The following is a 16,108-nucleotide window of genomic DNA, read 5'->3' as shown; positions in this document are numbered from 1 at the left end:
CCGTACCTCACAATTTTTTTTCAACCAATACATTTCTCTCACACTTTATATTCTAACTATATCAAATTTAGTTATGAATAATAATAATAATGAAAAAGTTGTACAAAAACGCCTTTTGCATGTCCCAGAAAAAATATATTGGAGGAAAAATAGAAATCAGAAACGTATAAATCACTGATTTTTGTTCTAAAATTAGTTCTGTTTTTTTTTGTGACGTTTATAACCAAACAATTGGTGGCGCTATTGTTGCTTTGATTTTTAATGGCTTCCGTCATCATCGGTCTGAAAAAGAAATGATGTGAATTTCTTTCCATAATTTATGCACGACGCAATATTGTAATTTTGTTCCCGTACAAAAGAATAGTTAAAAGGGATGAGAGTGATACTACGAAGTTCATTTTTACTTTAAAGGTGAGAAATTAAGTGAAAAATGAGACGTCAATACTGCTGTCATTAAGCCTAGGCCTCTCTAGATCAGGGAGAGAGAGGCTGTCATAAATTGTTGTGTGGGAGTATGCCTTCCCATGCCCCATGAATCACACTTCATGCTTGCTAGGATAGGCCTAGTAGTAGCCCAGCCCAGTTGAGTCATTTCTAATAATACACATGGTTGATTTATAATAAATATTTCTCACTTCATTGCCATTTCAATACTAGACCCACCTATATTTATCTATATATCAGAAATGTTTTTTTAGTTAATAGTGAATAGGCCTACACTTTTGTTGTGATATTTACGACTTTACTTTCGCGACGTAGGCTAGCCTATCTATAGACTATTGTCTGTTGTAGCTACACTGCCTGTGTACCGTGTACGAGACGTGTGTGAAACGACTAGCCTGGCCAACCCAGACAAACTAGTCCACAGGCCTGAAAGTACTTGACAACATTATTGTACTTCACAGTAAACCTGCCCAGGTTATTATTATTATTATTCATACCTAATTATATTTATAGATACACTATTTATAATTATAGATAGGAGCATTTATTGCTTTTGTGTTACTTTGACGGTGTCATCAATCAGTAAAGGAAGCTCCACACTATACAGTACATAACAAGGACACCCTTAAAATCTGGATCTTGTTATCAATCTACTAATTTGTACTTGTGAACATTGTGTATAATGTGCTCAGATCTTATTTTCTTGATTATTAAATTGTTTTTCTGAAATAAATGTTTTCTTTAATCGAATTTTTAGAATCAACATGGTGAAGAAACTGAAAGATTTGTGTTTGCAATGCATCAGTCGCAATTTGCACACAATCAGCCAAGTCGGCAAATTGTTACCAACGCAACACAAGGAGGCTCTGCTACGACGATTAGTCGACCATGACATGTTGACCTTAGACTATTTACCATACGTCACATATCATCTGTTTTCACCGGCGATAAAAAAAATCTGCTTCAATCGATGTCCGCAAATTTCAGACTCAGTACTTATTCAGTTAGACTTGTGCCTCTGTAGACTTGAGAACATCACTATCAATATTTGTACACAGGTCACAGGTAAACATACATAATTGGGGCAATTGAGCTAACTACAGTATAAGAAAAGTGTTAAATGACAGGGTACAGTAGACTCAATATGTCTATATCTGTGACAAAGCTAAGTTACTTTGTTCCAAATTCTGGACTTTTGGAACACCCTATTGAGGACACTTCTATAAAGGGACATCAAGGGACATCAAGGGACACTCAATTCAAGTCTTCTCGGATAAGGACTATAAACAACTAGCTTGTGTGCACTTTAAAGAACCTAGTACATCTTTCGAGACGAATAGGGGGTTACCCCGGTGTATTAGTACATCACATCCACTGATCACCAACTGGGCCCTCTGAGACAGAGATATCCCTATAACACCCTATTTAAGAGACACTCAGTTCAAGGGACACTCAATTCAAAAGACACTCAATTCAAGGGACACTCATTAATAGGTTTCCTGTAAAACAAGGGGCGAATATACTGTATATTTTAATTCTACGAACAACTCCTAATCCTAATTACTGTAATTTGTTGGTGGTTTCATCTTATATTATAGGAGTTCTTAACTTCATCAGTCAAAAAGAACCGATTTTGTTGTCTGTTACATAATTATTTATTGATTACCTTATTTGAATTTAATTTGCAGACACAGGCATTGAAGTATTGATGAGTAAGCAGACAGAGCTAGTTGTATTGAAGTTAATCAATCTTCCACATCTTACATGTAAAGGTCTTCAGACCATCAACTCAAAGAAACTTAGGCAGGTGGACCTACACAACTGTGGCAATATTGGAGACAAAGGTTAGTTAATTCATTGATGAATATTATCCATAGTAACTATTGTATACTAATGAGTACATGTTCTGCTTTCGGAAAATGCTATTCTTTCATCAGGGCTTATGAGACATTAACATTTAACCACTATAGGGACCCATTAAAGTGTCCCGTTAATAGGGGTTTCTGCCAAATAGGAGTTGCTTGCAGTCTTTAAACATACATTGTCTTTCATTCATTTCATGGACAAATGTTCTCAGAATAGAGGTGTCCCAAAGCAGAGTTTTACTGTGCTGTACTGCAGAGAGAAGTCAGCAATATAAGCAGGCAAGAGTAAATTTGAATAAAAGAAAGTAGAACATGATATAATGTTTAATTTTACAGGCATCCAAAGTTTAGTGACCAAAAATACAAATATTAGAGTGTTGAACCTTGAAAACTGTTACAAACTTACAGAAGAAATCATCCCAGATATTGCCAACTGTTTAAATGAAAATTTGGTGAGTATTTTGTGTTTTGTAATGTATAATATTTATCCACAGTACAGATTTACCTTGATTGAATGAAATTGTCTTTTTTAAAACACAATACATTCAATTAACAAGCACGAATGTGCAATACTCGGTACAGCAAAAGAAGCTTTAATGACGTCATAAGACCGGATGTAACGTCACATACACATCAATAACCTACCAAATACGGCTATATGGTACCATCTTCGAGACGTCATATTGCTGCATCCGGTTTGAAAATAAAAAATATCTATAGATTTGAGGACATTTGCCTGTAGTATATTCATGCCAAATCCCAGCTCAATACTACAACGAATAAGGGAGGAGTAGTACTTTACACTGTATTTAATTTTCAGGTACTCGTAGTCAGGTTGTTGAAGAGTTGTTTATAAATTTGGATTTATTGTGGAAAATATTAATAAATATTCTGTCAAAATCATAATGGTTTTTTTTATATACAGGAGGAATTAAACCTTGGCTGTCTGAACACTTTAAGTGATAATGGGTTGTCTTTATTGGCCAATCGGTGCAAGAATCTCAGAAGGTAAGGGTGTCCTTGTTCTTATCAATCAGATATTTTTATAGTATGTTTGTTTGGTCAGGAAGGCTGAAAATCTGATCCATGAACTGTTATTAAGCTCTGTCTACACTATCCAACTAGTTTGATAAAAAAGTGTGATGTGTCTAAATATGGTAGTGATATACCCAATTATGGTAGTGATATGACATCATCATGTCCATGTATGGACACATCACATTTTTTTGTCACATAAAGTTTGATAGTGTAGACAAGGCTTTAAAAGCTGTCTGCATTATCAAACTTTATGTCACAAAAAATGTGTTGTGCCCATATATGGTAGTGATATTCCTAAATATGGTAGTGATATGACATCATCATGTCCATATATGGGTGTATATAAAGTTTGATAGTGTAGACAAGGCTTTAGAGATATGTTGTTGGTACCTAAAGCTTGTACTTCTGTGAGAAGGATGGTGGCTGGATACTTTAATGGAAGTAAGCAGGTATATCTGAATCATCTGTAGAGGATGTTCATTTCTTTTACATTAATTCCGAAGGAACAAAAAAATTATGCTCTTTGCAACAAGAATTGCAGAGTATGGCAAACCTTGTAATATCAGGGAGGGGTGGCTCATGTAAAAAATACTGATGTTTTGTAGTAATTCTGTTCTACTATACTATGTCATTTTTTAAATAAATCCACGTAAAATAAAAATAACAAAAATACCTTAAAAGATACTGCGAAATGCACCTACCATTTTCACTATTCACACTTGCGGACATACTTGTAAAAAGAGGGTATTCTCTTTGTGACATGTAACATTAATCAATCAAATGTAACACAACATGGAGTGGAGTTGTGGCTTGGTGGTTATGATGCTTGGCTACCACGTCAAGGGTCCTGGGTTTAAGTTCTGTCACATGTTTTCTAAGGACAAAATTACAACTCCAATCCCAAAGACTTGTAATAAGACTTTGGTTTTGTAGAGCATCTTGTGTATATGTTTGTCTTGTGAACCTCTGAGGGTCCCTAATTATCAGCAATTGCTGGATGGATCACCCTCATTAAACATTTATTTATTTTTGTAGATTGTGTCTTCATGGATGTAATAGAATTACTGGAGAGTGTATGCTACAGGTAGGAGGATTCAAATACAAATATGAACAGACCGAATCACAGTTTGGCTTTGTATACTGAACCATTGTGTATTGAATATGTACATTAGAACCCCTATTGAAAGGATACCTTCAGGACATAAAGAACTAGGTCGTATTGTTGACATATTAGCCATCGTTCGTTTTACCTCTTAATGTAGGGGTGTTTATAAGGAGGGGTTTCTACTGTTCGTTTATACGTTGTATGTTTCTAGAAAGTTATTGTTTTTAATTTTAGTAATCCCACAACTGTTCATAAGGAGGGGTTTCTACTCTTTGTTTCTACGTTGTATGTTTCTAGAAAGTTATAGTGTATATAGACTGGAGTTTACACTACTAATTGTTTTTAATCTTAGTAAATTTTTAAGTTGGTGAAAGAAAAATAATGAAGCAAAATTTAAAAACCATAGTGTATGTACTCCTTGAAAGAAAATCACAGAATTCGCAAGACATGGAACATGCATATACTGTAAATCAACAAAAACAAAATTAAATTTGTGATGCTTCATTTAGAAAAAAAATCTTTAATTTTGATATCATTTTTGTTTTTAGTTATTTTCAAATTGTTCAAACTTGCAAGACCTTGATCTATCATTCTGCTATCGGATTCTGGATGATCCATATCAAGACGTTCTTGAATATCTGCCTCAAAGCATCACATCACTCTCCCTTGGAGGACTTCAAACTGATGGAGATATGCTGCATAACGCTCTTGCAAGGCTGCCAAACATCTATGACCTGAAGTTATGTGGTGTGAACTCACTAAACGAAACACATGTCGAGAAGGTTGGTGCAAAGTTCAAAATGTCCGAATGAACCCGATTCTCAGTGCTATATCGCCACGTATGCCAATACTTTGTCCAATATCATAGGCGAGTTCCTGTATCATGGATGTCTGTATATGATGCCATGTATCATGGAAGGTTTGGGTTTAGGAAACAGGCATCACATGTGAAACACATAATATGCTGTATCACAGAATTTGCCTATTATACTAAAGAAATTATACAGTACAAATCTGTATTGTGGAGCAATGCATTGTGCATTTAAATGCAAGGTTAAAATATTTATTGTGTTTGTCGCCCTCTGTAATAATTTACCTACATAATACAGGAAGCCTTTTAGACTTTTTATTATTTTATTTTGGCAATAATTATTATTTGTTCAATATTTAGATATTTGGCTGCATCGGTGATAAACTAATCAAACTGGATCTGAGTGGTTGTAACCAGTCAGCGTGTGACTCTACTTTGAAGTAAGCACTTTAACTAATTCATCAATACATTCATTAAGCATCACAACTATACATGCAGAGATGTATTTAAAGAGGTCTAGGAGTGGTTGTCAACAAGTTTAATTGAAAGCTGGGGACAAAATAACACAGTACTTTCAGATTTCCAGGTTGGATGCTGTGAAAAAATTAAACTTGTTGACCCATCACAATAAAATAAATAAGCGATTCCCTTGGTTAGAACTTGATACTATGTATTTTCAACAAATTAACCTCAAATTTTTAGATAACATACAAAATTGTGTTCATGTCAAATTGCATAAGAGATGTGTATCCCACACAATATCGATGTCACCATTACATTACTACTGGAGTCTCTGTATCCAGTCTATATGTTTTTATATTATTTGTTCACAGGACAATTGTTAAGTATTGTATCAACCTGGAGGAGCTGGCACTTGCCTTTTGCATGAGAATTACAGGAGAGCCACTTTTGAAGTTGTTAGCAGACAGTAAAAGAGCTGAAAGTCTCCGGTCCATAAGACTCAGCGGATGTAGAGATGTATGTATTGTATAAAGCTCTGTCTGCACTATCAAACTAGTTTGACAACAAAATGTTGATATGATGCCCAAAGATAGTAGTGATATGACATCATCATGTCCATATATTTTTTGTCACATAAAGTTTGATAGTGTAGACAGAGCTTTGGGGATCATGTCAACATTATTCTACTGCAGTTACTGCAGTAAATACTTACTTCTATAAGTATAATGTATTATTTTAGTTTGTTTCAATGTAGAAGTTTATGAGGCAGTCCCTGCAGTAAACTTACTTAGCTGTTTATTATTATTATTCTGTATCTGTATTTAAAATGTAATTGTTCTTGTATGTTTTTCTATAATCTAAAACAACAACAAAAATGTTTTGTAACTTATGAATATTCACTTTTATGCATACATTTCTTTTATCATGGACCATTTGTAAGAACATTATTTTTAATGAAAATGTCATCCATGTAAAATAAGTTTATAAATAAATAAGTAAAATAAATAAACAATGTGTATAATTATTTTAAGTAAACACATCGGCCAAAAAAAAATGTTTTTCACGGTCATGATCATAATAGATAGGATTACTCCTCTTTACATGTAGTTTATGAATAATAATTCACATACTGTACCAACATATATTTAATCCAAATGCGCTAAAAACTACTAAAAATCAATGTTGTAAAGTTCTGAATTGTGTAACGTATTTTTATTGTTACAGATACAATACCATGTGTTAGTAGCTATAGTGACATCATGTCCTAACCTAGAAGGGCTGTATATGGCTGGATTAAAGGTGTTGGATGATGCCATGCTGCACACCATTGCTAATAATTGTCACAAATTAAAGGAAATTTCACTCAAAAGTTGCATCGCCAACACAAACCAGGTATGTATTTCAGTCATATCTATTTACATGGAGGTTTTTTAGCAGTTTTGAGTTCATTCATTCATTCTTTAGTTAGCCTTCAAAATCAAAATACATTTAAACAAAGATAAAAAAAAAACAAGACAGGCGGAAATCTAAGGAGGCAAGGATAAGCAAAAGCAATTAAAATCGCTGTAGCTCGCAGGCTTGCTTATCCATCCTTAGACATCCTCAGACAGTACATATAGATAAATAAAATACACTAACATCTTATTTTAGATGCAGAATTCTGTTGCACAAATTTTTTAAATATCTTCAGTTTATTTATTTACATTCATTTAAAGGAAAGAAAATAAAAATATATTTAAATTGTAACCGCTTACTGTAATCCAGGCAAGTCATGCTATAAATGATCTTGTTCATTTCGCAAACTGCTTATTTATTATAATGATATAGTTAAATAAACTCATGGCGGTCACTTGAAATGGATAATGTACATCTAATTGGGTTAAATTATATTCAATTGTCAATTATAGCACATTGACTGACCTTCAAATGTTTCACTGTACTAAGTTGTTGTTGCTTTCAATATCTCCTCTATTTCTGGTTTCTGAACTTAATGGTATTGCACACTAAATCAATCAAGTAATTTAGTAATTTATTTTAACAAATGTCTTTTTAGTGTTTTCATATGTTACTTGCTTTTTCTTCATGGTTCATCTATTGTAGTGACAAAGTATGGTATATGTTTTATTCATAATGTATATAACATCTAAATAAATTCCTGTCATTTGATTGGACGATTGTTGGTTACATGCCATGCAATAGTATGCACTTTTGAACGGTTGTTCAATAGAACTTTTTTGTAAGCAACAAAAATCTTTTCGCATTTTTTTTTTTTATACTATTGCTCTTGAAATACAACAGCACATCTATTTTTTACTTGCGCTGCAAAGATTGAATGTTATGACTGGTTTTAATTTAGTTTCAGTTTGTTATAGATGATAAAGAATGTTTCTCTTCTCATTCCAACCAAGATAATGAAAGCAAATAATGTTATTGCTTGAACATTAACCAGCCCAATTAATTTTTTAGCCTGGTTCCCCAGAGATCTTAATTTTAAACTTGCTTTTTCGAACCCTAGGACTCAGGAGTCACTATCTGTGACTAATTTAAGGAAATTATGATGTTGAAAGACACCATACAGATTTTCTTTTTATCCCCTTGACAATAAAGAAGTTTAAAATTGCAGTTTTCATCATGTCCATATTTAGGCACATCAGATTTTTTTGTCAAATAAAGTTTGATAGTGTGGACAGAGCTTAATAGGTTTTGGCTTTGTCATTGTAATCCTTTTCCAGGAAATTCTTTTGTAATTGATAATTTTCGCCAGGCCATGGTTATCAATACCTGTTGCTCCCAAGTTACCCTTGATATTGTCCAAAGCATGATAAAGGAAGCACACAATGTGATATCATGTGACATCGTTCACCTCTCATATCCTCTCCTTATTTGTTAGGCATTGAAAGTCATAACATATTCTCATTATTTTCTGGTAACTGCTTCTGTACACTATATATGTTCATAATTTCTGAATTATTTATTTATGGTGTTGTTTTTCTGCTTCTGTGTCTATTACTCGTTTTAGAGCAAGAGGCTTAAGTTTAATGTTGTTTTTGTTTCATGTTACCCTCAAGATGTAAATCTTAGTGTTTAGATTATATATCTGTTACCATTTCTGTTGTGCCATCTTGTTCTATGTGAATGGTATACAGTACTACCAAAATAAATAAAATAATCAAAATCGATATGAAAAGGAGTATTAAATGAAATTTAGGGATGAAGATATTCAATAATTCATCTTTTGTTGGCCTAATTCATATAAAAATCGGAAAATCTTTGTTGATCAATACACTGCAGTTTAAAATACATGAACAATGTTCAAACAATTGAAAAGTACAGACAATATTAACACGTTCACTGCCACGGCGTATTTATACGTCAAAAATTGCGTGTCGCTACTTGCCAAGACGTAATACTACGTCAAAATCGTAGCACTTTTGTATTGTATGTAGAATCGCTGGCAGTGGTGATTGGAACAGGAATTATCGCATGGCAGTTTATGAATGATGTACGTAAACGATAATCTAAAAATAAATGTCATATGTTTGTTTGTGTTTATTCCCTCATGCATTGAATATGGTTGATACGATGGCGCCCTCACACTCAATATAATCATCTCAAACATGTCATAAATTGCGCTAATAGTAAATAAAAATAATAAAGAATGAAATGATTCAGTGTGGTTTACTGTTTTTATCTCTCGATGATAGGGTGGGTCAGAGGATGGGGGTCAGATATTGACCCCATCATGATAGTCTGTGACCAGATGTTACACTTTCAAACTGTAATTTAATATGTAAACGGGACTTGGCACTGGGACAGAAATTACGGAAAATGCCTTGGCAGTCAATGTGTTAAAAAGTTATAAAAAATAATTGTTATATACACACATAGAGAACATACTGTATCCTGCCTAGGGGTGCACTTTACCGTCCCTTTCCTCTAATTGTTATATACACACATAGAGAACATACTGTATCCTGCCTATGGGTGCACTTTACCGTCCCTTTCCTCTAAGGTTTCCCAATCTTCATGCCAGAGGCCGGAACATTCCAACTGTGTGACTTTATAGCTAGTACTAAAACAAATAAATAGTATTCATCTAAAGCTCTGTCTACACTATTAAACTAGTTTGATAAAAAAAAGTGTGATGTACCTGCCCAAATATAGTAGTGATATGACATCATCATATCTAGATATGGGCACATCACATTTTTAGTCTAGACAGAGCTTAAGATCATTTTGAGGTTTTTGTTTTATCTTTATTAGGTGTCTGATAGTGGTTTGACTGAATTGGCACGATGTTGTCCACTGAAAGAGGTAGTATTATCTGGTGTTCACAGCCTAACCAATAAAAGTGTGCTAGCTCTAGCCAACAATTGCCCTGACCTCAAGTGTCTATACATCTCAGGCTGCTCAAAGGTCTCTTCAGCTGCTGTACGTTACCTCCAGGTATGTGTACTTATTTTTGATCATTTTTTTGGGGTAGGAAAACTGCTTTTTAATCCAAAATTCTTCCAATTATCAAATTAAAAAAATCTATTTGTAGATTGATGGGATATTGAATTCACTAAATATTGCCAAACTAATAATAATGTATTTTAACTGGTGGAATTATCCTGCTTAACCTCTGTCTACACTAGTTTGACAGAAAAAGTGTAATGTGCCCAATTATGGTAAATATAGTAGTGATATGACATCATCATGTCTATATATGGGCACATAAAGTTTGATAGTGTAGACAGGTCTTTAGAGTTTTCTCTGAATAAAGTTGCCTAGCAGTTTACACACTTTCTATGATTTGAATTGGATTTTAATGTATATTTGAATTACTGTAGTTTTTTATTGTATGTGATGCATTTTACATACCTCACAATGCTTCGCATATTATTCATTGATTGAAATATATTTCTCTGAACAATCATCTGGAATTTACGCACATTCTTATGTATCTAAATGCCATTTAACATTTTTTTTAAACTGACAAAACAACTAAGGTTATCTAAAATTAACTTTTTGGTTTTTTTAAAATAATTTTATCTTAACCACAACAGTAGCTATATTTATGCCTATCTTGAATAGAGAATATGAACAGGATTTATGTACATTGTTTTGTTGAAGTCGAAATAATAACGTGATAGCTGGAGCTAGATTAAAATTTGTTTGTGTTGTTGATAATTTAAACTAAACCCTGTTTGCACCTTGGATACACTATTCATCATTAATTTTGTATCTTGTATACAAATTAAAAAAAGATACTAGGCTTCATTCCATTTTAATGAATCTATTTTAAATTAGGAACATTTAGAATAGGAATGTTCATTGTTATATCTATGCCCACCAGTGGGCGCTCAACTGGCTAAACCTAGGGGCCCCGGAGCTTATGGGAGCACTTGAGCAGTGTCCAGAGGAAAATACAGGAATTAAATTATGTTGACCAGGGCTAAAAACGCCCGAGGCCTCCAGCGTTGGAGGGCCACTTGGAGTTCCTAAACCAGGGGCCAAAGGCCTCTGCGTTATGCCACTGCAGTCCACGACTACTGTGAGTTCGTAGAGGTCCAATTTCCTCGATCAATTTGAGGGAGAGATATTATCAAACAAAACAAATTATGTACCTGGTGGTATAGTTGGAAATGTTTTTCCGTCAATAAGATACCTTAGATTAAAATATTACAAAGTCAGATATAATCTTGTAAAATGAGTTAAATTTAAACTTTGTTTTGATCTTGCCTGTCTGAAATATTAAAGTAGTATTCAATGTGGTACAGGGTTGATTCTGTTTTACCGGAAGTGTAATTATTTTGCCAGTTATTGTGTTTTTAAAAATATTTCTACACGCATGACTGATTTAAGTCGCCACTTGTCGACACATGTTGAGTTACTAGATTAGTGTTAAATCATACTATATAGTCACATCCTTTTTTTTATTGATAATTATTTCATTATTTCAAAGTTGTCTTACTAGCACTATGAAGTTTTTAGTTATTTTATTGGATCTGGTTGGGCCCGGTTAGAGCTTGGATGAGAGACCATCGGGGAATACCGGGTACTGTATATGGAGCTGGTGTCCCGTTAGGCATTTGAAATCAGCACTGCTGACTCTTATGGCAGCCCCTGCATCTAGTATCTGCCTCAGACATATTTTGGCTTATGCCTCTCCTCTGGTTAAGGTGGGCACTGAACGAGAGAAGCTCTTGCCAAAGGTGGTTTAAACAGTCCTGGCTTAGTCATCATTCAGATGAATATAAGACTAATTGACATTGTTGTTAAGACGACCAAGTAAATTTTCCAGTTTGGGATAATAAAGTGTTTTGAATTGAATATAAAAAATAACACAATAAGCTACTCAAATCTACAATTTAAGCCATACAGTATTTCAGTTAGCCCACATTAGAAGCAGTTAAAGTTAACAGGTTTAACTTGGCATTCAAATAAGTATTTTTTCCAATTTTTTTACATATATTGTCTTGTTAATTTGAATTTAATTGGAGGTAAATTCTTGCTTTTAATTTGACCATGTTATTTGTGTGACATTGGAAGTTAGATGTTGTTGGATACATGTATTTGAGTTGTGCGTAATTTTGCCGATGCAGCACCTGAGCCGCATTGATGAAATTCTACACATAGGCTTTATGATTTGATTATAAAAGCAATGTTAAATGTCAATGCAGGCCTATAACCTACATTTCTGATAGAATATTTCATTTTTTTCTAAATTACTTCTATTAAGCTATTATGCTTATCGCTAGGAGGATAACCCCATCTCCTTATAAATCACAAATACTATTTCGGTGATTATGATCTCAGTAGCACGAGTAATTCATCGTTTCAATGATTTAAGAATCGCTTTCGATTCCCAATAGTAAACGTAATTGTCGTTTAATTGTCAAAAAAGGTCATAAGGCAAAGGTTAGACACTTGTGACCTTTAGTTATCTAGGCAATCTTCAGGATAAACAAATTGGAATGGCTGAAAAGCTTATTTAAAAATCTGTGTGTTGTGTAAACTTGTTTTGTTGACATTTTAGAATGGTCTGAACAAAACAAGAAATAAAACAATAAATTATAAAAACAAATTAATGTCATAGAAATCTGTTGTGTGTTCAGAAGAACTAGGAGTAATAGTATTTCACATTGAGCATGCAAAAGTTGCTATCCACTTGAACGAACACAAAAATGTGATGTGCCCATATAAGGACATTATGATGTCATATCACTACCATATTTGGACATATCACTACCATATTTAGGCACATCAAACAATATATTATTGGTGTTTCGTTCTTATCCGAGAAGACTCGTTCTACCACCAGAACCATGGAGCGAGTGAGCCTCGAACCCTTGCCGATGTTATGGCTCGGCCACTCACTCTTTTCCGTATGGTTATTAATTGATATGATTTTTTCAAGAATGATTTTATTTATGAGGAAATGTTTATATTTCCATAGGATGTATGTAACAGAAGAGTGTTTGTGGAGCACAGAGTACCAAATGCAGACCCTAACCAAATCATTGCTAAGAATCTAGATACCGGAGAATATTGTCATGTTGACATTATTTGATTGAGAACAGTCAAACTTAAATCCAGGTGGGAGACACATTTGCCTCCGTGTGAATCTGTTCATTTGCATATAGGTGTTATTAGTGCTCTCCGCTCCTCATCCTTCTCTCTTCCCCCTGTATCCCTACCCCTCTCTCCTCTATTTTCTATTTGTAGAAGATTTGCCTTTGTACAATACATTAACTTTGTGCACATGAATGTTATAATGGCCTATAACCTGTTACTCATTTACATACAGGGGTTTTTTCAATTTGCTTTACTATTATTAATATTAGACTTTTTTTTTTAAATGGGTTCATTTTAGATTATCTTTTAATCTCCAAAATGCATGCATAACAATTCTTTTGGTATTAAATGATGTAGCAGCCACTTTTACTCTTTATTTCATCAAATTTCACTTTAATTAAAGGACACATTATGTCTCTATATTTCAAATTTTTTTAAAATTTCACTTTATGGACAAGTGTTGACTTAGTAGGGGTGTCCCTGAATAGGGTTTTACTGTAATATATATGTTGTCCCTTGTCCATTTCCCCAGAATGGGAGAGAGAGCTTCTACTGTACTTAATATGAATATCAACTTAATTTGTATGTATTTTGGACATCATGGGTCATAAGGGTTGCAAATCTTAGGTATTAAATAATAATAATAATACTAGTTTGAAACTAAATTTCCGGTAAATTAAAATGTTTTGACAGAAAGGTATTATCTTATTTCTTTGTTTTTCAAATATTTTTACTATTATACAACTCTAATTATTTGCCTGTGGTTGTGCTTCAGTGAAATTAATATATAATAATAATAATAATTGTGTTTTGTTATTGATATAAGAGATTTATAATATGTAAATAATACATGTGGACCAATTTTTTTGTGAAAGGATACGATGGTAGTTTTGATAAATGTTTATCGTAAACACAAATTTTATTAGTCATTAAAAGAAAATATTTTTTTGTGTAAAAATCATGATAGATAAACAATATTAATAATAGTAATTTATTATTATACATTATTGTTAAATATGTATATAGTAAAACGTTGTATGTGTTTAAAACCTACCCATTCACCACAGTCAATTTTTTTTGTTAACTGTTCAAATACCGTTTTGCTCTATTACTTTTTTAATAATGTAATTTTTATTTTTATCATTCATTTAGGGCTAGCTCGCCACAAGGTCTTTTGATTAATAGAATTTCTGTTTTTCATCTGGCGTTACTTTTTGAGTTTTGCCCTCTTCCTTCATTTTACAATTTATATTGGATATTTGTTCTTAATTATGTGGAAGAAATAAATGTTGATTTGATTTGATTTGAGGTCTAGAGATTTATAGACAAATCAAACCATTTTCTGTGCCTCTAAAAAACCTCTAAAATGTGGGTGTATCCGGGCGTGTGCTACCTATATTTTGTGCCAGTATACACATCTAGGTTGTGCTGTATTATGTCCTAAAGGCAGGGGTTCTCAACTGTTTTCTACCCTGGGCCAGATTGTTAGATTAGATATAGAATAACATAGAATAATAATATAGAATCGTATGGGCTTTGTGGCCCAGTGTGTTAGACGTTCGAGTACTGATCGTGAAATCGAGGTTCGAATCCAACTCTCGCCGCATTGCTTGTATCCTTAGGCAAGATACTTTACTTACGTTTGCCTCTCTCCACCCAGGTGACATTAAACCCTTTTTTAACATTTATTTTCTTTAAGCAGTCGCTGTTTGTCAAGCCAAATACAGCCTGCATTTCATCAGTTGAGAACCCCTGGTTTACGGCTTTATTAAGAGAATTAGCTTGCCATTTATCCCTTTCTACCTCCTAATTTTTAATTTCTCAATGGAGATATAACCATTGTTACTCATGGCATAGTGTTTAGCTTTCACATTGGTGTATTAGCCCGTCATTTACATCCAAGTTTTCTAAAGCTCTGTCCACACAATCAAACATGTGACAAAAAAATGTGATGTGCCCATGGACATGATCACACATTTTTTTGTCACGTAAAGTTTGATAGTGTAGACAGAGCTTTAGTTTGTACTTAAGCTCTGTCTACACTATCAAACTAGTTTGAGAAAAAAGGTGTAATGTGCCCAAATATGGTAGTGATATTCCTAAATATGGTACGGATATGACATCATTTAAAGTTTGATAGTGTAGACAAGGATTCAAAGGATGCATAGTTATTGACCAGGGTAAGTTAGTGATCTGCCCACCAAAGCTATAATTGGTCCATACCTAAACCCGGGTAAATGATTGAACCTGAACAGGCTCAAAGGATAGGTGCTTTTAGTGTGCGCTTGTTATAAATCATTAGTTTACATTGTACAAACAAAATATTCATAAATTTAGCAAGAAATATCACTTTATAGATGTATAATAATCATGTTTTCTCTATCAATTGTATTCAAAAGTTGTATAATGTTTTTCTTATTTATATTTGTATATTTTGCCTGTTATCTTTCCAAAGCATTCTACAGTGTGTGAAAAAAAGCTTATTTAAACGTCACAATTTAATACATTAATGATAGCTATATAGTACTATTGATTCTATTGTGTGCAAAAAAGTGTGATGTGCTTAAATATAGCAGTGATATGACGTCCATATTTGGGCACATCACATTTTTTTTTTTTCACATAAAGTTGACATTGAAATTGAATATTGATTTTTCTAATAGTTTGTATTTATGGTTGTAATGACAATAGTCTTTAATACAATTGCATGCTGACGCTGTGTTACCATTATTAATGATAATAAACAAACATTAATTAGATACCAATTGTATTACTTTTTGTCTTTTTTTAAATTCTAAATTTTAAATCTAGATTAGATTTAAC

At 33.2% G+C, this 16,108-nt stretch overlaps 1 protein-coding gene across 2 annotated transcripts; it reads left to right on the top strand.

Annotated features, from left to right (window-relative positions):
- Positions 1-265: 265 nt before the first annotated feature.
- On the top strand, positions 266-16,044 carry LOC140047053 (uncharacterized). 2 transcript variants are annotated; one of them, XM_072091850.1, is made up of 12 exons: positions 266-411; positions 1,202-1,509; positions 2,133-2,288; positions 2,646-2,761; positions 3,235-3,317; positions 4,383-4,431; positions 5,001-5,234; positions 5,624-5,703; positions 6,097-6,241; positions 6,950-7,117; positions 9,989-10,171; positions 13,167-16,044. In XM_072091850.1, the coding sequence occupies exons 2-12, from the start codon at positions 1,209-1,211 to the stop codon at positions 13,278-13,280; spliced, it is 1,629 nt and encodes a 542-aa protein (XP_071947951.1). In that variant the 5' UTR covers positions 266-411; positions 1,202-1,208; the 3' UTR covers positions 13,281-16,044. The 2 variants fall into 2 exon arrangements, with proteins under 2 accessions (XP_071947951.1, XP_071947952.1); XM_072091851.1 differs by lacking the exon at positions 266-411 and adding an exon at positions 804-918.
- Positions 16,045-16,108: the final 64 nt, after the last annotated feature.

This window comes from Antedon mediterranea, chromosome 4, assembly GCF_964355755.1.
Source record: "Antedon mediterranea chromosome 4, ecAntMedi1.1, whole genome shotgun sequence".
NCBI classification, from domain to species: Eukaryota; Metazoa; Echinodermata; class Crinoidea; order Comatulida; family Antedonidae; genus Antedon; species Antedon mediterranea.
This window is presented reverse-complemented; position numbering and strand designations above follow the sequence as displayed.